Here is a 25448-nt window from a genome sequence, read left to right as displayed (position 1 = left end):
TGTCTTTGTTGTATGAGCTCATACAACAAAGTGGGTTGGGAAACCTGAATTCTGGGACCGAGACTGCTCTGAACTAGCACAGAGAATGGCCTCTCCCTGCCTTAGTTTCTTCATCTGTCAAATGGGACTTGCATGCCCACGCTCTGAAAGGCCAAACAGTTCTGGTACTTACTAGGTATGTGGATTTGGGCATGACCTCTCCTATACATTTCTTTGAGCCTCAGTTTCCTCAGTGGCAAAATGGAGAAAATAGCATCTACTACAGAGAGCTGTTGAAATGAAATGATGTGTTAAATACCCCTAACCTAGTTCCTGATACATTAATGTATCCTCAAGCAAGTGAAAGTCCCCTTCCCACCATACACTTGCTTATTAGCAGGTACAATATTCAAACTATCTGACACTCAGCTGGCTCATGGCACTGGAGCTGGTCCTTGTGGTCCCTTGCTTGACAGATATTACCTGTAGTGGGTGAACCATTAGGAGATCTGGGGTGTCCGAAGGAAAGAGACAGGCACCTCTGGTGGCTGAGGAGCACTCAAGGGGCTCTGGAGGCCAGCCACTTACCATCCAGAATAGAAGTATTTCAATATTTTACCAATCAGTATGGCCACACCCATGCATACCAGTTAACTCTAAGGCATTATTCTAACAGTCTACAAATGTCCCCAATAAAAATAACAGTGATACTTTGGTCCTTTTTCTTGAGTTTCAGTCATTTACAAACATTCAGTTTAATTCTTTGCTACATGTGACGGTGGGAAGGGAAGATGAAGGATCAATTTCCCCAACCCCCCACCATCACCATCAATACACATAAAGTAGGCCTGTATCCCATTTTGTTACAGACCAGGATATTACCAGGCATGTAAGTGATACAAATACTAGCTGAGCAATACCAACACTGACAGTGGACATGGGCTGTATTGGAAATCTTCTAGTTCAGTGGGTCACAAAATATAGATTCTAGTCACTGTTACCCACCTACCCAGTCAGTGTCCCTGAGCACTTAGCCTGGCAGAACCTTGGATACCTTATCTATTAAGTCATGTACTCATGCCTAACTGACATCCTCACAGATAGGTGTGAGCACTTAAAAAATAATATCTGTAAAAGTTCCATGCAAATGTGAGATACTATTATGCATAATATTTATTATAAGAAATTGGCTGTCAGGAAACAGTAGAGTAGAAAATAGACAATAAACATAGCTAATAGGAAGACTGTGTTAAATATATACATACATATATATATATATGTATGTATGTATATATGTCTAAGATATAGGCTAAAGTAAGAGGCAGGGAGACCAGAAGTTCAATGTAAACGGAGGGTTGAAGGAGGTAACCTGAGTCAAACATCGCAGGAGATAATAAAAAAAAAATGCTTGGCTAGAGATCAGGTAGGACAGAACAAAATTCTGAAGATGCTGAGTACCCAGGTGGGAAGGCAATTTGTTATGCTTAGTACATCCAGAAAGAACTGTGTTTGCCTTAAACACCTGAGGCTGTGAGAGAACAGTGTGTGTGTGCGAGCATGTGTGTGTGTGTGTGTGTGCGCGCGCAGAGAGCCAAAGCTGAGCTCTCTAAGCTAGCTCCTCTAACATGCAGACCTGTAGATCCCAAAAGAGTGGCTGATTATCCTGGAAACTTGAATTATTTACTACAGGAGGGGTATTAAGAATTTGGAGGGCTGTTATGGGTTAAGTTGTATCCTCCAAAAAAAATATGTTGAAGTGCTAACCCTCAGAACCTCAGAATGAAAACTTATTTGGAAATAGGGTTGCTATAGATGTAATTAGTTGAGTCAAGGTGAGTTCATACTGGAGCAGGGTGGGCCCCCAATCCAATGTGACTGGCGTCCTTATGAGGAGATAGCCATGTTAAGGCAGAGACACAGAGGGAGAGGGCCTTGTGACTACAAAGGCAGATACTGGAGGCCAAAGAATACTGAAGACTGCCAGCAAACCACCAGAAGCTAGGAAGAAACGAGAAAGGATCTTGGAGGCTTCAGAGGAAGCGAAGCCCTGCTGATGCCCTGATTTTGGACTTCTAGCCTCCAGAACTGGGAGATAATAAATTTCCGTTGTTTTAAGCCACAGAGTTTGTATTACTTTGTTATGGCAGTCCTAGAAAACGAATATGGAGCAGATAGCCTTTGACCCCAGGACAGGAGGAGAACCCTCTTTAACTTCTTCAACACAAGATCAGCCTCATGGAAGTAAAGGGGGGCGTCTGTTTGTACCAAGCGTACTTTCACTGGTGGCTACTGCAATACTGGAGCCACTACTGCCCCTCAGATATTCACAGGCAAGACTGCCCCCCAAGTCAGCCCCTACCTACAAAGCCATGCAGGTCGCAGCAGGCACAGCCGGGATTTTTGATGGCTTCACGTAGCTGCTGAACCAACAAACTCTGCAACTCCCCACGTCTGTCCTTACGCGAGAAGCTTAATTTCCTATTGCTTAAGTCATTTTGCTCAGGGTAATCTGTTAAACACATAGTTTCTATGTTGAGTGTTTTTCTTTCCCTCTTGTCTTCCCTAAGTCATAGTATGAAGTACTATCACACTTAAGGGCACCCCTAGAATTCTTCTTCTATTTTGCTGAGTTGATACTGCTTTTACCGAGTATTTTTCAACTTTAGTCATATCCAGATGAGGCAGTGAGAGGAAATAAGTGGAGAGTGTTGACAATCTCAGAGTCAATGCCTGCCGCAGCTTTGAGCTGCCCCAGTGAACTGTGCATTTGGACTGTTCATCAACATTTGATTGTGGTGTGGTCACATTCCATTAGCTACCTGGTTTGTAGTATAGTCTACTTGAATTAAATACTGAAGTTACTCAAGCTGGCGAAATAAAAATGGAAATAAAACTGTGGAAAGAATAATTGGGTTCCATTTCTCAAAATTAAACAGGATCAAGGATCTTTCAGCTGCATTTTCAAAATAAAAGCCCTGGTCACCTGCAAGGATTTCATGCCACTGGTACAGGCATTGTTGTCATGTTTAATCTAAACACCGCTTATTCACACTAGAGAAGCAAAAGCATATTAAGATCAATATACTACGCAGGCTGTCACATGAAGGCAATGTTCATTTGAACCACTGCTGATTATACTTTCGAGAACTGCTCTTGACCCAAAGCTTTGCTCGCCAGGGAGAGTACAAATGTTTGTGGAATCGGCCAGACAAATGGAAAACTGTTCCTGTGGACATTCTTATGCAGAATTATGAAGCAAAAAAGCAGCTTTGTTGGAAAGAGTAATTCTCCATTTAGAACATAAAAACATGAGGATTGTGTAGGCTTGAGCACCAAGAACTGCAGCCCGGGACTGACAGCATACCCCTGGCACAAGCAGGCATCCTGAGAGAATCTATGAGGCAGGCATGAGTCACCAGGCACTTGCTGCTGAAAGGCACTGTCTCTCCACACGGCCATCTGCCTACTCCTCAACTTAACCACTAGAGCAGGTAGGATGCCATGCTGGCTTTTCCCTGCTGAGAACACAACCAGTTCCAGACAATATGGGCAACAGAGGCTCACCACAGATCACTATACTGCCCCTTCTAGAAACATTCCACATATTTTATTCAACCCAGCTGAAACTGAAAAGTCACACACACCGCATGAGAAATGTAGAAAGCCAAGGGCAGGCTTCTCTTATTTACGTTTTGTGATTGTGGGAACACTAGCTTGCTGTGGGTTAGAAGAAGAACACCATCTTCGGTGTTATGTCATCCTAAATATGTGCTGAGTGGCCTCAGTTATTCTTTAATAACAGATCAATCAAAATCTACAGAGAAATTTGTTGATACCAGTAGTTATAAAGCCTCTGCAAACTGCCCTTCAAATGCATCATCTCCTTTGGCTTTTTTTTTTTTACCAATGGATTCATTCATCCGACAGAAGTTTACTGAGCACCTACTCTGTATCAAGCACTATGTTGAGAGTTGGACATCATAGGACCCGCTGACAACTACAATGGGATGATCACAGTGTGCTAATGGAGGCTGTAAAGGCTGCAACAGAAACTTAAGGACACGAGCCTCAGTGTCAGCCAGGCATTAGGGAAGGTTTTGTACCGGAGACAGGTGCATCTGAGCTGAGACCTGAAGACTGAGGAGGAACGTGTCAGAGTTCTGAGGGCTACTCCAGAAGATATAACAGTGCATGGAAGGGTTTAAAGGAATGCTGTATCAACATGGATTTGGGGTGAACTTGTTGTTCACTATTCTTGAGGCTTAAGAACAAGTAAATTGGGAATCAGTAACCTGAGAAGAAGGTGGATAGGTAGATATGGGCTGGAATATGAAGGGCTTTGTTCACCTTCCAAAGGAGTTTTGATTCTGTCCTACAGTGTTTCTCAAAGTGGGGTTCACAAGGTCTCTATGAAAATTTTTATGTTTTTGTTGCAATAATTTTATTAGTAATCAAATGGGAGGAACAGTGATAAAAACATATTCCAAATCATCTGGATGACCATTTGCCTCACAATTTCAGTGCCCCTATTTATGTTTACTATTAAGTCAGCATAAGCCAACAGAGATGTACCAGTTAGAGACCAAAGATGTTGTCTGAAGATCACCCTAGCTGAAATTGAGTAAAGTGGTGGGAGAACGGGGTCACCACATGGTACATGGTAATAAGTAGGACAAAATAACTCAAAATAATACATGCTGTCATGCTCTGAAACATATTCATACTGCAAAGGACAACTGAGTTTCATAAAACAGTGTCATCTGTCTCATTATATTAAAGGTGTTTATTTGAATGATACTGGCTCTGTAGCTTTTTCATAACACATTTTTTTCCTTTTAGTTTTATAGTTCTATAAACATAAGGCAGAAGTTTATAAACATAAGGCAGAACTAGTTTCATGTTTTTTAAATCCTATTTAAGAAACATTTAAGATTTAAGTAAACACTGGAATCTGCAGGGTTTTTCTTTTTCTCCAAAATGGGCCTGTCCATAACCCAAGTATGAAAAAGGACCATAGAGAATTGTGAGCCACTGAAAAACTTTCAGCATATTGGTGTGAACTGACTGCTGTGTTAGGAGCTCACCTGTGCAGTCACATAGAGGAAGAACAGCCATGGGGTCAGAATGGAGATAGAAAGACCTCTAAGGAGATGAACGCCTCAGTCCTGTTATTAAAAGCGCCCATTTGCTTAATCCCAGAGACCTGCTCAGGGCACAGGCCCCAGTACTGTGGAATTAAATGCTGACAGGGCAAGCAAAGCTGTATCAGTATTTCAGGGTATGCCTTATCTAGGTGGAAAATTCCCCAAACTTCTACATGTTTCATCTCATGGAAGCCTCTGTGACGATGCCAGAACTAAATTAGGACCAAATCCCAGGTTTTACTAGAGAGCCAAAAAATCACACAAGAGAAGTTGCTATCTACCTGGTAACAACAACAAAAAAAACCCCAGGACCTCTGCATACAGTGCCATAGTCCGGCTGGAGCTGAAATCTTTCTCTTTACCAATCCATGTGTCACTGGGTGCACCTATGCAGGGAAGGTGACTTTTTCTAACTTACACAAAGGCTGGGTGAACTTGCCAAGCCATGACCTGTGGAGAGAGCTGCATCTTCTGGAGGGAACACCTTTTTCTAATTGCATGAAGGTAACTTATAGGCTAGCTATGACTTAATCCTGCTTTTCTCAGATTATGTGTCATCATTATCACTCCCCAAACCGGAACTTACAGTTCTGAAAATTTGGGGAAGCATATGATTTTCTCATAAAAAGGCATAGTACCAGCACACTCAACAACATAAATAAATGCCTTCTGATTACCTCAGGAGCCATCCAGAATGGGGTGCCAACAGATGTGTTTCTCCGTAGACGTGTACTGGTGAGTTGAGCAGAGACACCTATAAGAAAAGGGTACCATAATTCAGCAGTGAACAGAGGGTGATGCTAAACCAGAGGCTGGCAAACTTTTTCCATAAAGGGTCAGATAGTCAGTAGGCTCCAAGAGCCATATAGTCTCTATCATAACTGCCACTAGAGAGCAAAAAGCTGCACGGACAACACAGAAACAAATGAGTGTGGTTGTGTTTCCATAAAAATTTATTTATGGGTACATATAATTTTCACATGTCATAAATATTCTTTTGAATTTTTTTCCCCAATCATTTAAAAATGTAGAATCCACTTTTCTCTCACAGGTCATATAAGAGGAGGCAGGTCAGATTCAGTTGACCTGTAGTTTGCCAAAACTGTAGTTTGCCAGTCACTGTGTGGGAGCACTTACCTCTCTATCTAAATCACTAGAATATCTTTTTCATAATGAACATTCCTACCCGTATTGCTACAGAATTGGAATTAAAAGAAAATATCGGGGCACCTGGGTGGCTCAGTCGTTAAGCGTCTGCCTTCAGCTCAGGTCATGATCCCAGGGTCCTGGGATCGAGTCCTGCATCGGGCTCTCTGCTCGGTGGGAAGCCTGCTTCTCCCTCTCCCTCTCCCACTCCCCCTGCTTGTGTTCCTGCTCTCGCTGTCTCTGTCAAATATATAAAATCTTAAAAAAGAAAGAAAAAAAAATATCAAAGGGGACCTGGGTGGCACAGTCGGTTAAGCATCTGACTCTTGGTTTTGGTTCAGGTCATGATGTCAGAGTCATGAGATGGAGCCCTGCATCCAGCTCCAAGTCAGTGAGGAGTCTGCTTGAGATTCTCTCTCCCTCTACTCTGCCCCTCCCGCTTATGTACTCTCTTTCTAATAAATACATACATACATAAATAAATCTTTAAAAAAAAAAGAATATATCAAGAACTAAACCCAAAATATCTTCCTATTATATTTCCAAATATTTCAGGTGATTTCTTTCTTAAAATGGTGCTTCATTTTATGGACGAAGAAAATCGGCATGTATTATTTATAATAGAGCATCACTGGAAACATAAAAAGTTTCTAGTCCCTTATCTTACCTAGAAGCCTGGAAACCTGGCAAGAAACCTATGTTTGTCAAATGGAAAAAGAAGCTGACGAAAAATATTATGATCTAGGGCTCAGTGTTGAGGACCAGAATTTTAATGTAATTCCAATGTATTTTATCTATCTTAAGTCTTCAGCTCTCTTCTTTATACAAGTGAATAAAGTAGGGCACCTGGGTGGCTCAGATGGTTAAACATCTGCCTTCGGCTCAGGTCACGATCCCAGGGACCTGGGATCGAGGCCCACATCAGGCTCCCTGCTCGGCGGGGAGCCTGCTTCTCCCCCTCCCTCTGCTTCTCGCCCTGCTCATGCTCTCTCTCTCTCTCTCTCTCTATCTCTGTGTCTCGAATGAAGAAATTTAAAAAAATACATTTAAAACAAGTGAATGAAGTAGAAGTAAAGATGCACTGGATTAGCAGTCAGAAGACCTGTTTTCCATCCCAATTATGCCTTTTCCTAATTGTATGACCTCAAGCAGACACCCTCACTCTGAGCCTCAGTTTTCTTATCCTCAAATTGGGGATAATGATACCTGTCACACCTAACACAAAGGGTTCTTCTTAAAGATCAAATAAGAAAACAAATGTGAAATAACTTAAAAATTGTAAAATATTTTACAAATATAAGGTATTCTTTTATGCCGAGCAGAAATCTAAGGCAGCCCTTAACAGAATCACAAGCATTGCCACTAAGGCTGTTGAGGATGAGAACTTAGAAACCTGAATCAGGCACAGTTTTGCCAAGGCCCAGGTTGTTTTGGGTGATGGTTGCTGGACACTTGCATTCTCTTTATTAGAAATCCAAAGAGGGCTCTCTAAACTCTACTGGCCATGGATAATTTGTTATTTTGCCAAATTCCCTGCTATAATTTTGGTTAAAAAAAAAAAAAGCTTTTCTGTTTTTAATTTCTAGAAATTTCTTTTGCAGCAACTGCCTTCTACTGGCAAGATTAGGAGACTCACTTCAAATCACAAAGCTGGTGAGTAGATAAATCAGCATTAATCCCCATCCTCATCCTCCTAGGCTCTTCCCCTCACAATACATTGACTGCCCTTGGGACCACGTGTAAAATACATCTCTGATGTTATCTACAGCACATTCATAGGGTTATACCATTCCTTATAAATAAGGAGGAGCATAAGACTTGAACAAAGTCCCCCTCTGCTATTTTTCTTTGCTTGCTCTTTTAGTAAATAAACCAGTACACCTAAAGTAACTTCATTTATTTTTGAGTAATTTCTTCTAAGCAAATCATTCACTAATACATTTTAATACTGAATTCTTTCTTAACAACAAAACAATGAATATTCAAAATCATCAATCTTTTCTTCTACTATGTTGACATTTATGAAGAACATTTTAAAAAGTGCTTCTGTAAATGTTTTCTCATTATTTGTATCAATCAAAGTGAAGTACTGTTGTTGAACACATTTAGAAGACTAAAGCATTCAATAAACTTAAAAAGGAAAACCAAATGGTTTGTTGGTTTGTGAATATCAATACATAAGTGTTGCAAGGAGATATTTAATAGGTCTCTGGCCTTAGGTGATATTGCTCTGCATTTCCTCTCACATTTCCATTTCCTGTTAATGTTTCCAGTTCAACCAGCCTCACATGTAGCAGCAATATTCACAATTTAAAGGGATGTTAGCTGCCAGACCCAAAGGACTATTTTACCTTCTGCTCACTGGGAATAAGTATGCCTGAGGCTAGAAAAAGTCATTTGAAAGACCAAACTGCTTTCTCTTTTCATATGCAAAAGAAGAAATGACGAAATGTAAATTATAGACAACAGCCCTGAGAATAGAAATTCTTCCCAGAAAAGCAAGTTTTTCCATCAAATTCTTCTTTTGAAACACTTTTATTTTCTATCTTTAATAAAATTGCTTCAAAGCTGAAAATAGATTAACAAACACCATCTCCTAGGGTGATCCATCTGGTAAACCCCCCACTCTCCAGTCTGTGTTTGACTGGAAAAGCCCCTCAGCCTATGGGATAGCAGAGAGGCCCCAGTCTTCTGAGACTGCAATAAATTGTTGCCTTGGGCTAAACTGCACACATCAAGAAAACAAACGACAAGCAGTCATTACCAAAGTCAACGAGCTTAACTCCTCCTTCTGTTGTCAGTAGAATGTTATTCCCCTTGACATCACGGTGGATGATTCGGTTATTGTGCAAATGCTGAAGGCCCTGCATGGTGTCCCACCACCACCAAACAACAGGAAAGAGAAAGGGGAAATTTGAATGGTTATTTTAAAACAATTACCCTACCTTTAAAAATCCAATCAACGTCCACATTTGGCTATACCTCCCTGCTGTTATACACCTTGCATATTACAGGGCCATTTCCACTTGTTAATATGCAATTGTGATCCAACTGATTACAAATTGCCCCCTCTGATGTCATCCCCAGCCTGATGGATGTTCTTACCAAGAGGGCCCCATATAAGATGTATGAGATCATTGCTTCATCCAAATGCTGGCCGCACCTGAGTAGACCTTTGACAAGTTCGGTGACTGAGCCCCCATTACACAACTGCAAGAGGAGGTGCCAAGGAGAGAGATTCAGCAGGACATACAAAAGAAAATGAAAAAGACATTAAGAAGAAAAGCTGATTATTGACCTGATGTAGTAAATTTACAGATCATAAAACTCCAGGTCAGAATAATTAAACTTCAAATTTACATTATACCGTCAAACCTAGGGTATATGTGTATATTTATTCAGGGTGATGATTTATAAGTGAAAGTACATGTCCAAAAAGTTGATTGTCAAGTGAAATATAAAAGCACAAATTATTTAGACATTTGAAAGAGAAAGCATATGAGTAATCATGGTGATTTATTGGATATTCTTCATTTTACATGAATATTGTCTATACCACACACACACACATACACGTGCATTTTAAGGATAAGAGAAGACCAGAAGATGCCGTTGATACTTGGGAGGAAATAAATTTCATTTCAAACCTTCCTGTCTCCAGGGCTAGCACTGCAGGCATCAGAAGCCCAACCAGCAGCTCTTTCTAGAGTTGCCATTTGCATGTCAAATTTATGAGGTGGAGTTCCCTCATTTGTGCGTTTAACCTTCTCATATTCAACCCTGGGCATTCAGCAACTTTATGCCCTTATTTTTTTCTGTAATGAAAAACACTGTAAAAGTATATCTTGCATATTTGCTCTTTGTTATATATTATACATTACTGAAATTTGAGACTATGTGAACCAGGCATACTATACTTTTGTGGAAATTTAAGGGTTTTCAAGGATAATTTCTACTAACTGTAGAAGTCAATATGCAGGTTTGGGCTTGCTACATGCTGTCTTAAATCAAAAGTTCTTAATCGGTTTGAGCAGGACATGTAAATACCTTGAAATTGTAGGTGGCATGTTGTATATGCATCTTGCATTTTTTCTGCTGAGAAAATTCAGAGCTTCCTTCAGATTCTCAGAGCCATCCTTTCTCTTATAAGGTTAAGACCCCACTTTAGACTAGGTTTCCCCCTGGCACTTTACCTGAAATTTGGGAAAGAGTTAACTAGTGAACAGTGGGGGGCTCCCCGGGGTTGTGGCTGCTTGAATCAACTGGCTTTTCATAAACAAGGAAATATGAGGGAACATAGATTAGCACCTTTCCTAAAAGAAGACAACTCTTTATCAAGATAACACAGTAGGATCTATTGCACTCTAATTATGAATATCTGTAATGTTTTATCAAAGGGTGAGTAGATGTTTTTATTTGATGTGTGTATCATTCCCTGTTACATAAATGGCAGATACCTTGCATACACGTTAACAATCAAAATGATCTGGAACTGAATCTGCCCATTTTTTACCATTTAAATTGCTCAAAAGTAATAATATGTGATTAAAAATCTAATTCAGAATTAGCAATCTTTAAAACATGATAAAATTACTATCAGGAATGATTTAGGAGGGACCCTAAAAGCAGTGAAATGCATTGAAGACTACGATGGTCCCATCAGTTTGTGATTAAAGTGTCCTTGGAATCTACTCTCTACCAATGTCAGGTATAACTTGTAATTCAACACGGATCATTCTGATGGCCCTAAGGCTGAGAACCAGGGTAATGTCTTCCAAAGGATTCCACATTCTCTTGATTATGATTATGTTTTACATGACCCAAAAAGGGCAAATAACATTCAGTATTCAATCTAATATCCTCTTGGGCAATGAATGCATTTTCAGTGCCATGATTTGTATTAAAAGCTAAGCTTTCAACAGACAAAGATAATTTTCCAGAACTCCCCTAAATAGATTCTGTATTTCAAGGAACAAATACTGGAGAACTGACGAGAGTCAAATGATGATCATGACATGACAGAAGGGAAGTTCTCAAGAAAAAGAAAAGCCCTCTGGAGCTGGTGGTATAGAGCTTGGAGAGCTTGAGAGAAAAAGATTGGAGTGACAATGCTCCCTCTTGAGGGGTTCTAAATAAGGGCACAATTATCATAGAAATTTCAATTTCTTATGACCCTCTTTTCATTTGTAAATCTAAGGGGAGACCTTTTCATAGGAACCTCATGCCAACAAAGGGGTGTCCATGTTGAACAGAAATGGCAGTAGGGTAGGGTGAGGCTGACCAAGGCTGGGATTTTAACAGTTCCCTACAGCTCATTCATGACTTACAGAAGATTCAGAACTTTATGCTCCATTTGGGGACAGGGATAAGACTAGAGTTTTAATGACAAGGACAACAGAGTGAGGACCTCATGATAAGAAGGAGTATCAAGGACCAAGGACATGGGGAGATACCAAAGCCATAAAGTATAGGGACTTAGGGGTCACCACAAAATTCAAGGCTCCTGTCCTTACTCCTATAGCTTTACATGAACATCTGTTGTACCTAGATCCAGATGCCACCCAGGACAAAGGGAAGAGGAAGAGGAAAGATGAGGTTCTAAAAATACTGGGTCTTTACCGCCATGATTGAGTTTTGACCTGGACTGTGAAAACAGAATATAAATAGTAGAATTTGCCCCTTTCCAAAGAAATCACTCAGTTGGACTAAGTTTAACAGAATGAATTAAATCAGTTGTCTCCTCTAGGCAGGCTGGGAGCTCAAGAACAAAGTTGAGTTCAGTTATTGAAAAGAAAGCTACCTCTTTGTTCTCAATAGTTTGTGACTGTCCAGTTTATGACCCATTACTCATTCATGAATACAACACAGTCCCTGACCTCAAAAAGCTTACCAACAGTAACAGATACATTAGAAATTAGGGCATGGCATAAGGCAGTAGGGGTGTGCCTAAGGGAGTGTGGTGGCACCAAAGAGGGAATGGTGGCCTCTGCTGAGATGGGGTGAAGAGACAGTCTGTAAAATCTTCTTAGAGGATGCAACATTTACAATGGACACATGAGTTTATGGCAGATGGACAAGAAGGGGAAGGGCATCTATGAATTCCAAATAATCAGCTACTGTTGGAACAAAGAGTGCCAGAATCCTAGGGCAGGGAGATGGGGAATGAAGGTGGGGAACAGGAAATGACAAGTGTGCCCTGCTAATGAGTCAGGCTTTATTACTACATATGTGTCTATTATAACACCATAATATATCATTAGATAGGAATGGTAAGCAATCAGCAGGTTTTAGGCAAGAGGTCTCTATTCAGATTTGTAGTCTAGAAAGACCAGGGCAGCAGATGCAGAGTGGACAGAATAGGAAGACAACAGAAGATGGACACCTGCTAGGAGATGTTGAAGCAATCAAGAAAGGTAGGGTCAAACAGTCAAGAGTCATGAGGATGAAGATTCAGGGACAGATATAGGAGGCTTTTATGAGATAGAATCTGCTATCATTTCTGACCATCTGGATGTAGATAGTGAAGAAGAAAGAGACCTATGGATCTTGTGAGACTAAGGGAAATATCAATAAAGTCCTTTGATCCTCTAAAGCCAAAGTGATGAGGGAGCAGAAGGCAGGCTGAGGACAAAGCACAAGCTAACACCCCAACCCCCCCCACCCCCCGCTGTGATATATATGTGACATTCCTCAGGCACCCCTGGCTGCCCTGAACAAAGGAAAGGGAAAAACAAATGGTTAACTGATAGAGATCACAGTCATGCAGGACATGAGTCTCCATCAGTTTGCAACTGTCTTGATGATTTACAAGGAAAAAAGCATCTCCAGAAACCTACAGACTCAATTTCCTGGACCCCTAACATCACCCTCCCCTCCACAGGATAGAAAAGCTTATATAATCAGTCATACCTCACAACCCCAGTGCAGGTCTTTCTGCCCACGGGTCCTGTCCCCGTGCTTTAATAAACCACCTTTTTGCACCAAAGACATCTCAAAAATTCTTTCTTTGCCATTGGCTCTGAACCCTACCACTTCAAACCACATCAAAAGCAGTAATAGGAATGCAAGCACTATAACACCTTCATCAGAAACTCTCCTGAGCCTGGCTCCTGTCTCCGGGTGGCACATGCTTTGTTGAACTGGAAGTGCACTATTAAAATTCTACGGAGAGAAAATTTAAATTAAATGCTGGGTGATGATCCAAGCTAACTCAACCCTGGAATTCCGCCCCCCACCCTGAAACGTCACTTTATGCTCTCCTGCCCTACTTTAACTGTGGCCACTTTGGCAACACAAGCCTATTCAGCGATATTTTATACATGTAGCCAACTTATAAACTTTCCTCATAGCTCTAGAACCTATGAAGAGATTAAGAGCAGCCATTTCTGTAGCAGAATCAAAACAGAGCTGTGGATTTAAAAACAACAAAAGGATCCTACTTGGTAGGTGCCTTTTGTTCACTAAATGTCAGAGTTTAAGAGCTGTGTGACTTCCTGTGATTCACGAAAACATGTAATCAAACTGCCCACGGCCCCTTTAGAGGAAGCTGTCCTGTGAAATTGAAAAGCCCCCCAGTTTGGTTTTAAAGGGCAGCCTGTGGGTTACAGAAAAAGGACTTTGGGTACTTGGTATGAAAAAGGAAAGCAGGGACACACTGACAATTGTCCTATCAATGGTAAATGTTCAGTGAAATGAAATGAACATTTTAAAAGCATGACAAGGAATTACATTTAAACGCATCAAATAAATAATCCCCTTAGAGTTTTAAGAAGGCAACCAAGCCTCCAGCCCTACCCCTGAAGGTTGGCGCATGCAGCCTTTCATTCCCACCCACTCTGCCAGCCATCAGATTCAAAAACAGAGGTGTGTCTCCATCCCTGCTTTCTTCCCTACACCTTCCGCATTCAGGAAATGTGGCAGCTAGATGCATCTAGAATTTAAAGAGCATTTTGCTCCAAACCAAGAAAAATAAAAAAATCATTATGTACCACATCTGTTTTCTAAAACACCATTGAATATTGATTCAATCACAGTATGTGCATTTGTTAAGATGGCCATAATTTCAAGCAATAAAATGTTCCTTGCTCAATAAGCCATCAACTTTCCCCTGTGTTATTAAAGAATGGCCCATGCACTATAATCACCAAACCTTTATTCTAGTCAAAGCTCCAACTTTCAAGTAGATTCTGTACTGGCATGTTGATTTGACCCAGTCAGATTGCAGAATTAAGAGGAATTTCTTTTCGGTGCCTTTTTGTTCAGGGGATTTTATCTTTCAAGGGTGTTAGATTCAATAGGGGACATAAAGCAAAAGTCAAGAATCATCAAAATTACTCAATAAGATGCCTTAGTGAGTAAGGAAAGGGTTAAGGTATAGGCAGGGAGAGATAGGAGGCCCCTGACCCCCCTGACTCGGCTCACACAAGGGGATATATGACCAGGCTCACAGAAATCCCGAATGTGGAGAAAGGCTGAGGGATACAAAACCAGAGATAAGGGAATAAACCAGACCACCTGGCCCTGAATGTGAGGGAGTATTTTTTTTGGCAGCTACGTTGTAATCACAGAAAATGACCGGATCTCAAGAAGAACTAAGCCAATAAGGGTGTTATCAATAGTCCTTGCTCAAACCAAAATGGCACAAGAATTTCAAGACCACAAGCTTCCCAGTCGGTTCTCAACAAAAGACTGCCACTAAAACCCTACAGTGGCAACCCATTCGGGACCCCTCTCACTCTGGAGAGCTTTTTCTTTCTGTTTCTGCTCTCACCTTCACTTAATAAACTTTCACTTTGTGGCTCAGTCAGTTAAGTGTCTGCCTTTGGCTGAGGTCATGAGCTCAGGCTCCTGGGATCTAGCCCCACGTTGGCCTCCCTGCTCAGTGGGGAGCCTGCTTCTCCCTCTCCCTCTGTGCTCCCCCTGCCCCGTTGTGCTCTCTCTCGTGGTCGTTTAATCTCTCTCTCAAATTAAAAATAAATAAGTAAATAAACTTGCACTTCACCCTTTTGTATCCACAAGATTCATTCTTTGACTCTGTGAGACAAGAACCCTGCAGCCCTGTAACATTAGGAAGCACTGTGTTGGATGCTAGCCACCACTCACTAAGGCCAGAACAACATATTTTCCTCCACACTGTTGGGGCAGATTGTGTTCATTTTCTGATAGCAGGTGAAGTCAATGGCTTGCACTAGAAGAATGAAAACTACGCCACTTACAACCCTAGCGTTCCCATCAGAGTGGGGAGGTAGGAAGCCGATTCCCCGCTGAGGGAAGTCCCACCTCCCTTGTCATCTCTCCAGGGCACGTGCTTATTGAGGAGGGTGGTAGGTGGGCAGAGTCACTCCCACTCCTCACTTCTCTCGCTTTTGTTGAGCACAGACAGTGCATGTACACAGGATGCAACGCTGCTGCATTTCAAAGTTCCTCCCTTCTTCTCCACTCCCAAGGGTTCTACACCTTCCTTCTGACCCCTAGCAATCCAGTGACTCTCCTTCTATGCCAGAGGCTGCCATCGGAAGCAGGGCTTGCTAACCATCTCTGGCTAAGTGTGTGTGTGTGTACTTGTCCTATGTTCCAAACTATCAGAGCCCTGCTATGACCCTAATTCGTTAACGTGAGAAACTTGAGTCATGCCACAGTGTCAGCGGGTGAAAATTGTTTAAAGTTTAAACACTTGCAAAAAAATAAAAAATAAAAAAATAAAGTATAACACTTGCAATGATAATCAGGCCCATACCAGACTTTCTGAGGCCTTAAATAAAAGCAAAAACTGGACAAAGGATGTCTCCCCTCACTTCAACCTGGCTTAGTTACTGAACTTATACACAGATCTCTGATAGAAAAAACAGATTTTAAAAAAGTAATTATTTTATCAAGTTTTATAAATATTTTACTTTACACTCATTTATGTGCTCTAAACTCCAAACCATTTAAGATGAACATGTGATTCATGCTGAAATTAATAGTTTCTATCTGCTGAACATTTTACGCTAAAAGGAAAAAAGAGAAAATATAGTTTATGCCTTAGCACACACTAGGTATTTTTTCTGAGTATTATATTTTTCTTAAAGGCCTAAATTCTTATATCTCATTTAGGTGAGAGATAATAGGACTTACAAATTTTTAAAATTTAATATTTAGATTAGAACTTAACTCACAAATTTTCCAAAACATTATTATGTGTGTTTTCTCTCCACACCTTTCTAATATAGTAGGTGTCTGTCACAAAACAGAGCTTTGGTTTATTTTCTGCTAACAATTAGTAATGAATTTCAGAAAGGACATTTTTATTTGCTTTTGTTTTCAGAGTTGTGGTGATTTAAGGGGGTTATTAACAACATTTTTCTATCCTCTAGAATTGCTCTATAGAATAGCTTCTCACTGGTCCTTTCATCTCATTCAGCAAGGAAAGAGCAAAAGTAACATAAATTTAATCTCAATATACATAACGAGACAAGCAATATTAAACAGACCATAAATTTATTGTGTAAGTCCCCTAAAGCATGCCTTAAAAAACTGCAGATAAAGCAAAATGGTCAGGGTGCCGTGTAGATCATCACGGTCTTCCTACTGTGTGTGTGTGTGTGTGTGTGTGTCCAGGAACTACTTTGATTGCAGCCAGAGAGGCTGAGTGTGTGTGTGTGTGTGAGTGTGTGTGTGTGTCCAGGAACTGTTTTGATCGCAGCCAGAGAGGCTGAGTGTGTGTGTGTGTGTGTATGTGTGTATCCAGGAACTGCTTTGATCGCAGCCAGAGAGGCTGAGTGTGTGTGTGTGTGTGTGTGTGTGTCCAGGAACTGCTTTGATCGCAGCCAGAGAGGCTGAGTGTGTGTGTGTGTGTGTGTGTGTGTGTGTCCAGGAACTGCTTTGATCGCAGCCAGAGAGGCTGAGTCTGTGTTCCCCAGGACTCTATGGGCAGTGCCACAGGGAGCAGCAACACGTGATGGGAGAAAAGTTCTGAAGTGTGGTTCTCCACCCAGTTCCGCCATGTAACAACTTATGTAACCACAGACAAGTCACTTCTTCCCTGGACCTCTGTTCCTCAACTGACTACCAGGAGACTGACCTGATGAAAAGCCAAGGTTCCGGCCAGTTCTAGGAGCCCGGGATTCCCTTTTCCTATAAGCAAATGGTAGGCACTGGACACACCTGACCACCCAGCAGCCTGGCAAAGATTGCCCATTCTGGGACAAAAAAAGACTAAGGACATCTGGTTCAGCATACTACCAACTCTGGCATGGGCCAAAACAACCTGCAAAAGGCGTAAATGTCAGCATTGTATTACTGAGATATGAGTAATTTAGTATCTCAGGGCAGCCTCATTATCTGCCTGTGGTCACCCTGAAAAAGCAAGAGATAGTCCGAGAGGAGCATTTGCATGAGGCTTATTAGTTCATAGTTCTGGGCTCTTCTCATCTTTCAAGGCCATGCCCAGCCCTTTTTGGCTGCCTTGCCCATGCCTGAGGGGCTGATGTTCAAACACTCCTCGTCAGGAAGAGCATTTATTCTCCAGGTGGCCACTGGTATGAGCAGCCACCTGCCTGCCTGGTCACATCGAGGGGAGGCCCGTTTTCAGGCCTTGGAAAATTCCTGGAAATTCCAGTTCTCCATGTTTGAATAGAGAGCCTTTATCAGTCAGGGGGTAAAAATGAACTGAAACTAAGATTTCTTTGTCACTGTACTTCCATTATGAAATTGCAACAGGGTTTAAAAGACGGAGATCTTAAAGAGCTGAAGAGGAATATAATCAGAGACCCTAGAAACAAGACTTTCCACGTCCCAAGAAAAGCGGCATTTTAAAAATTAATATTTATTCTAGAGCTCATTGGTAGGATAAAATATATATTCTCAGGAAGGGAGCAGGGAATAATAAAATATAAAAGAAGTACTATGAGAATATGTTCTATGACAACCAGCCAACCAAATAGACAAAGATGATCTCTGAAAACCAAAACCCCTTACATATTTATAGTCTGAGGAAGGCAACTGATTTGACAGAAATGTTCAAACTGGTTTCCCTGCAGATTACCCCATTTGAATATAACAAATGAATTCCCCATACACAGTTGCCATGGCAGCCAATAATATATCGTTCTGTGCCCAGGCCGTCTCGGAGCCAGGCAAAAGATTGGGACAAGAAGCTAGAAGATGTATTGAGGCCTGACCTCTGGTTTAGTGCTTCTCTCTTAAGCTTTCACATGTGGTACCTGTGCTCCTGGACTGCATATGTGGAGTCAGGCACAGAGGCATCTCCGTCCGGAGGAGCGGAATCCAGAACAAATCAGGGTGGGCCTAGTGAACATGAGACAATCCACCTGTCCTAATATACTAATTTCATATATTGCCATCACTATGTCTTTGCCATTTTCAGCCTCATGGGGAATGGGAGTTGCAGGGAATTGACTCTCTTGCATCCAGATACACACATTCATTACCATTAATAAAGAAGAAAAAGGCAGGATTACAGTGGATACAGTGGCGCTCTTCTCAGGCTCCTGCTTCAGAGCACATGCTGCCAGGAATCCTGGCTGCTCCCTGCTCCCAGCTCCCAGCTCCGGGCAGTACCTCTCACTGGGAATCTCCCGCAGCTCCGGGGAACTGCTTCCCCTTAGGTCACACCCCTGCCCAAGGTGGCACCCAGCTGCGACTGGCTGATGCCGAGATACAATCCAGGACAGCTCTGCAAGAGCACCCCAGCTCTCCATCTCCCAGAGAATGGGCAGTGGCCTCTGTTGCAAGAACACTGCCGTCCCATGTCTCCCTTGCCCAATCCTGCCTTCCCCACTTCCTCCCAGGTCTAGCTCCTGTAAGAACTCTCCGATAAACCTGCCACACGTGATGCCCAGAGTCTGTTTGAAGGGAACCCAATCTAAGATGAAGATGAATGAACATGAATGGGCTAATCCAATCTTGCCAAGCCAAGTAAACCTTGCGTTAGCAATTTTTGAAAATGAGTTACAATCAACTGGAACATGTTTTCTATGAAACGTTCCCAGTTTAAGGAAGAAAATAACCTTTTCCAAACTGTATTCCTATATTCACTCTGTATGAGAAGAAAAGATTATTAAACTTTTGAAGCAGAGAAACATGAACATTTTCAGCTCACAACCTACCTATAAGAACTGTGGAGGAGAAAGTCACATCTGGTAAGATACTTGTGACACACAGAAGGGACCAACTCCTCGTATGTGTATCTTACACTATTTAGGCAACAGTGCATCTGCTTGTCCCTGGTGCTCTGTTTAAATGGATGGGTACCCAATGGGAGCCTCTTACCTCCAGGACCAGCCACAGCTGTCCTCCCACACAGTGATCCGCTTTGTAAAACATCCCATAAAACTTTACAACGTTGGGATGATTCGGAAGAAACTGCAAAATGTTGTATTCTGCTTCAATCTCTTCATCCATATCCTACACAGTGTAAAAAATGCATGCTGGATTAAGTCTAACATCTGAGGAAGGGTACAGGTATGATATCATTAATAAAGCATATTTATTCTATATTTTTTACATCATCATAACTGTATCTTGAAAATACCTAACAATGGACATTCACATCCCAAACAAAACCTTCTAGTTATTACATTAATAAAATGTCTTTATTATATCCTTTCCTCTTTAATAACACTATTACAAATATCTATTTTATTTTAAAACATCTGATTTTTCAAAGTAGTTAAGGAGAAGTAGCTTGAAGGGACCCAACCCAGCTTAGGACACTTTATAACCTCACTGTGCAAGACAGCTTCCAGCATTATAACCTAAGCGCTCAGTGCTCTAAAAGAAGATGAATGAATACCACAAGTCTAGAACACTTTGTAACTTACAAAGACACTAGACTCTGTATAAGGGAGTGAAATACATTACTCTTTCCAAGATAACTTTTGAAGAACCCAGAGGGTCAAAACCAAAACAACAGTAAAATGGACAAGAAACAGAAATTCAAGGAATTTTTTAACTCCAAATGGAATCCCTTCTTTCAGATGAGCTGACAAATCATGACTCATTTTGAAATTTCATGCCAGGTTTTATGAAAATCATCCCTAGAACCAGGAAAGAAGCTGAAAGCTTAATGTAAATGAATTATATAGTAGTTTCAATTTACTACCATTACTTACACTGATTGGATCCAAAATTTTTACTGCAGCCAGACTCCCATCTCTCTTGTTAGTTACCTTGTAGACCTTGCCATAGGTGCCTTTACCTATGGTTTCTATAATTTCCCAGGTATCAGTGGGATCTGGAAGTGATTCAAGTCCAAGCATTGTGGGGTTGTAATGAAACAATCCATACAGATGTTTCCTGATGGGGAGAAAAGTTTGTTATGTGCAACAGATCACAGGACTGGGGGCATTGGGCTTTCAAAACAAGAATATTCTTTTAAAAAAAAAGATTTTATTTATTTATTTGAGAGAGAGAGCTTGAGGGAGCATGAGCAGAAGGAGGTGCAGAGGGAGAGAGAGAAGCAGACTCCCCACTGAGCAGGGAGCCCAACATAGGGCTGGATCCAGGACCCTGAAATCATGACCTGAGCTGAAGTCAGAAACTCAACCCACTGAGCCACCCAAGCTCCCCTCAGAACAAGAATATTCTTATTTCTTAATTAGCAATGTTATGGCACTTTTTCTTTTTCTTTTCCCCTTTTAAGTAGATTAAAAAAAAAAAAAGGTATTTGAAGCCTTCTTAAGTAATGGGGGTAGAAGGTGGAGGAGTGGGCAACATGACTCTGAAATATCTTTTAATCATATGATCTCACTGATATGAGGAATTCTTAATCTCAGGAAACAAACTGAGGGTTACTGGAGTGGTGGGGGGTGGGAGGGATGGGGTGCCTGGGTGATAGACATCGGGGAGGGTGTGTGCTACGGTGAGTGCTGTGAATTGTGTAAAACTGATGAATCACAGACCTGTACCTCTGAAACAAATAATACATTATATGTTAAAAAAAGAGAGAGAGAGAGAAGATAGTAGGAAGGGAAAAATGAAGGAGGGGGGGAATCCAAGGGGGAGACAAACCATGAGAGACTATGGACTCTGAGAAACAAACTGAGGGTTCTAGAGGGGAGGGGGTGGGCGGATGGGTTAGCCTGGTGATGGGTATTAAAGAGGGCACGTTCTGCATGGAGCACTGGGTGTTATATGCAAACAATGAATCATGGAACACTACATCAAAAACTTATGATGTGATGTATGGTGATTAACATAGCATAATAAAAACAAAACAAAAACAAAAACAAAAAAACCATGATTCTAAAAGAGAAGATTGGGGGCGCCTGGGTGGCTCAGTTGGTTAAGCGACTGCCTTCGGCTCAGGTCATGATCCTGGAGTCCCGGGATCGAGTCCCGCATCGGACTCCCTGCTTGGCGGGGAGTCTGCTTCTCCCTCTGACCCTCCTCCCTCTCATGCTCTCTGTCTTTCATTCTCTCTCTCTCAAATAAATAAATAAAATCTTAAAAATAAATAAATAAATAAAAATAAAAATAAAAGAGAAGATTGTATAAGCACTACAGGAAGGAGCAAAAGGGCCAAAGAGTTGCTGCTGGGGTAGAGTCTGCAAGCTAAAGGTCTAACATCTTCAAGCTCAGGTTCTGGTAGCCATGAGCAGGCCTCCCTGATGGTCGCTGGACACCAGTCTCCATCCTCCATGTCAAAGTCTAGGCTACTAGGAAGGAGGATTTGATGCCTCTACCAGGCATCAATCAATGTACAGCACCCACTGCTGACCAGGTCTTGGGTCTTGCAAGGATTAGTCAAGCTCAGACTCCATCCATGCAGCAATAGCCTAGTGTGGGAATCACACTGAGTAGTTACCCAACAGCCGTAAACTCACTTTGTCTATTTAATAAGAACTCAGCCCTGTGGAGTTCAAGTATTTTAAATACCAGCAGCAAGCCTGACAGGCAAATAAATTCATCCAAGACTGATCCCATGAAAAAGCCCCTTTAAGTTCAGTTGCTCCCTGATGAAGGGTCCCAAACCCAGTCTCTTTCTAACCACAGGGGAGGGGCCAATCTGGCTCCAACAGCGAGAGTCATGGCATCCAATCCCCACACAGTGGCTTAGTAGCCACCCACAGCGAGCACTTCTGCCTCATCCTGAGCATTCCAATTTGCACTTCTAATCCTAATTATTTTCTATATAGCACCCTCCCAAGGTGCAGCCTTCTGACCTGGCACAAGAATCCAGTTTTTATCCCTACCCTTTGTGATGGGGGCATTTCAAAGATACTGAAAACCATTACCAAAACAAAATAAAATCCCACTGACTGTGCGGTTGATGCTGGAAAAAAACTCGTCTTTCCAGAACTCACCTGGCAAGCACATAAGGCTCCAAATGAGCCTACAATCAGCACTCAAGAACCCAGGCAAGGTTCACCCTGGGCTAAGGAACTGACCCCAAAAGACTGGCTGGACCCCAAACAACTCCTTTCATCTGCTCATTTCAAGATTTGAATAAACTCCAGCCTTTCCTCCTGGCCACTGTTTTATAAAATCAATCTTTCTCACCACATGCTTCACTATTTTTGCCATCTGTACATTACCTATGTTATTAGTTATTAAATATGTTTAAATTACTTGCTTTTTCATATTAATAAATGTCTTTTAAAGGCACTTTTATTTCTATCCTAAATGTAAAACTAGTTATTATCTGCCATACATCAAAATTAGCTGCAAAAAGAACATTATGCTAGAAACAATAAAGAGTTATTCAAAAGTTCAGCCAGATACTGCTACCCTGTCTGTGCTCTCTCTTTCTGGAAAAGAAAAAGAAAAAAGGGAGATAGAGGCGCCTGGGTGGCTCAGTCATTGAGCGTCTGCCTTCAGCTCAGGTCATGATCCCAGGGTCCTGGGATCAAGCCCCGTATCGGGCTCCCTGCTCTGCTGGAAGCCTGCTTCTCCCTCTCCCACTCCCCCTGCTTGTGTTCCCTCTCTCGCTGTCTCTCTCTGTCAAATAAATAAATAAAATCTTCTAAAAAGGGGGAGGAAGTAAGATCATCAAATGATGGAGAGGAATTATAGACAAGCACTAAGTTTTCCTTAACGTCATCAGAAGACCAGAAAAAGAATGAGCAAGGAAATAACTTTCTCTCTATGTTTTCAGTGTTCTTTATTGTGAGATCCCCCAAACCTCTCAACACCTTGAGAACTGTTCCAAGCCTAGCTTCTACAACAGCAAAAAGTTGGATCAGCCAGGGGTACTGGTCAAGGCCAGACAGGCTTGGGGGTTGCTGGGGAGGGTACTGAGATGTGCTTCCTGGAGAGAAGAATCTGGCCCATCAGCTAGATGGAATCACTTTACATTTGCCAGTGCAGTCCCTGTTCCCCCCAGCAGGGACACTCACATCTGGGTTCAGTGTCCTGACAGGAGTGCTCAAGTCAAACTGTCTGCATGATCCTGGCCCTTCCCTGACCAACCCTGAGATGTGAACTGGCTACTCATCTCTCTGTACCTTGGTTTCTTCATCTGCATCATGGAACCGCTATTGGTGATTCAATCCACTTCACAGAGTTGCTATTAGGATTAGGAGATGGAGACAGAATAAAGTGAGTGTAATGAGAGCCCAGAGACGGCATCTGCCATCATAAAAGCATCGTACCAAGTTCTGCTTCAGAATAGGCAAGGCTTCACAGTTTCCTGTTTTGTTTTATCTCACTTTTAGCCATGAACTAAATGAGAACCAAATTAGTTTTACTCCAATCAGTTAATAGTTTCAGACAAATGGCTGGAATTTGGTGTGTGCAAATGAAATTAAATCACAGAATGTGGAATCGGGAGAGGACCCTAGAGGCCACTGAATCAAGTGGTTTTCTAATGATTTTTGGTCCAAAAACCCTTTCGTTAAATTCAATCTCCCTGAAGATGCTGATGTTTAAGCTGAAAGAAGCAGCTCAGGTCTGGCTGAGGCATGCTGGGGAGCCCTGTGCCCCCATGGGAGACATGTAGGGTGACTAACCATCCTGGTTCACCTAGGACTGCCTCAGCTTTAGCACTGAAAATCCTATGTCCTGGGAAACCTCTCAGAACTGGGAAAACTGAGATAGTATCTGAGGTCCCTTCAGAGCATTATTAGAACATCACTGTTCAAGCACCCCCACTCCACCCCCCTTACTCCCTGTTATGTACTAAATCGTATCCCCCCCAAATTTAGATGTTGAATATGACTATATTTGGAGATAGAGCCTTTACAGAGGTAATTAAGGGAAAATGAGTTCATATGCTGGGCACTAATCCAATATGACTGGTATCCTTATAAGGTATTAGGACACAGACATACAGAGGGAAGACCATGTGAAGACCCAGAGGGAAGATGGTCATGTACAAGCCAAGGAGAGAGACAGAATCAACCTTGCCAATACTGTGATCTCAGACTTCAGCCTCCAGAACTGTGGGGAAATACATTTCTGTTGTTTGAGCCACCCAGCTTGGGGAATTTTGTCATGGCAGCCCTAGCAAACTAGTACACTCCCATTTTACAGATGAAGAAAATAAAACCCAGATTGGTGTCACGACTCTTTACAGGCAATGCAAGAATGGGAATCCAGGCCTCCCTGGGCCTGATCCTGTGATCCTTGTTCCACAGAAGAGAATGGAGGGAGTCAGCTGGTTAACAATGGTCCTGTCTGACCAACTGCATCAAATATTTAAAAGTTCTGTGGTGGGAATACTCCCAATCACATGGAGGCTAAATGCCTCATGAACCTAATGGATGGCAATCTCTGCTCCCCCCCAAAACAAAAATAACTCACCCAGAGGGGCTCATCTACAGTTAGCACCAATGATGGGTGAAGAGAGGGAGGACCAGGTTCTACCGCCATGCCCATCACGTCCATCTGGGCATCAAGAGACAAGGTTAAATAAAGGTGTAACAGAACAGATGCACAATAACAGGGTTGCCAGTCCTTCTCTCTTTAAAATCAATACCTGACTCTATCAACACTCTGATGATTGATTAAACAGTCAGCCCAAACAGTGGCTGCTTATACAGCTCTATAGAGGTGGTGATAATCTGCCCTGGGGAGGCAGCTGGAATAGCCCTTCTGAGAGCCAAAAAGCTGCTCCTTGTCAGAATGTTAACCTTGGGGGAGACTGCACTTCTGCCTATGTCTGGGTCTGGGGCATGACAGACAGAGCTGGACCTCATGGATATAGCCAGGATTGAGCAAAGAAGAGCCAGGGGTGGT

The 25448-nt window shown here is 42.0% G+C and overlaps 1 protein-coding gene across 1 annotated transcript in view; it reads right to left on the bottom strand.

The window, feature by feature from the left end:
• The window catches only part of MYO3B (myosin IIIB), a 395903-nt gene extending 372164 nt beyond the window's left edge, over positions 1-23739 (bottom strand). The window contains exons 1-6 of the mRNA XM_064585824.1: positions 23717-23739; positions 20384-20567; positions 19542-19676; positions 9375-9479; positions 9034-9133; positions 5801-5877 (exon numbers count right to left, since the gene is read on the bottom strand). Coding sequence (XP_064441894.1) covers positions 5801-5877; positions 9034-9133; positions 9375-9479; positions 19542-19676; positions 20384-20567; positions 23717-23739 — 624 coding nt within the window. The remainder of the gene's footprint in view (positions 1-5800; positions 5878-9033; positions 9134-9374; positions 9480-19541; positions 19677-20383; positions 20568-23716) is intronic.
• Between the last annotated feature and the right edge of the window lie 1709 nt (positions 23740-25448).

The sequence above is a fragment of the Mirounga angustirostris genome, unplaced genomic scaffold (genome assembly GCF_029215605.1).
Source record: "Mirounga angustirostris isolate CCGP_5_RB_7025 unplaced genomic scaffold, mMirAng1.0.hap1 SCAF_3, whole genome shotgun sequence".
Classification (NCBI taxonomy): domain Eukaryota; kingdom Metazoa; phylum Chordata; class Mammalia; order Carnivora; family Phocidae; genus Mirounga; species Mirounga angustirostris.
The sequence above is the reverse complement of the archived record's forward strand: the minus strand, read 5'-3'. Positions and strand labels throughout refer to the sequence as shown.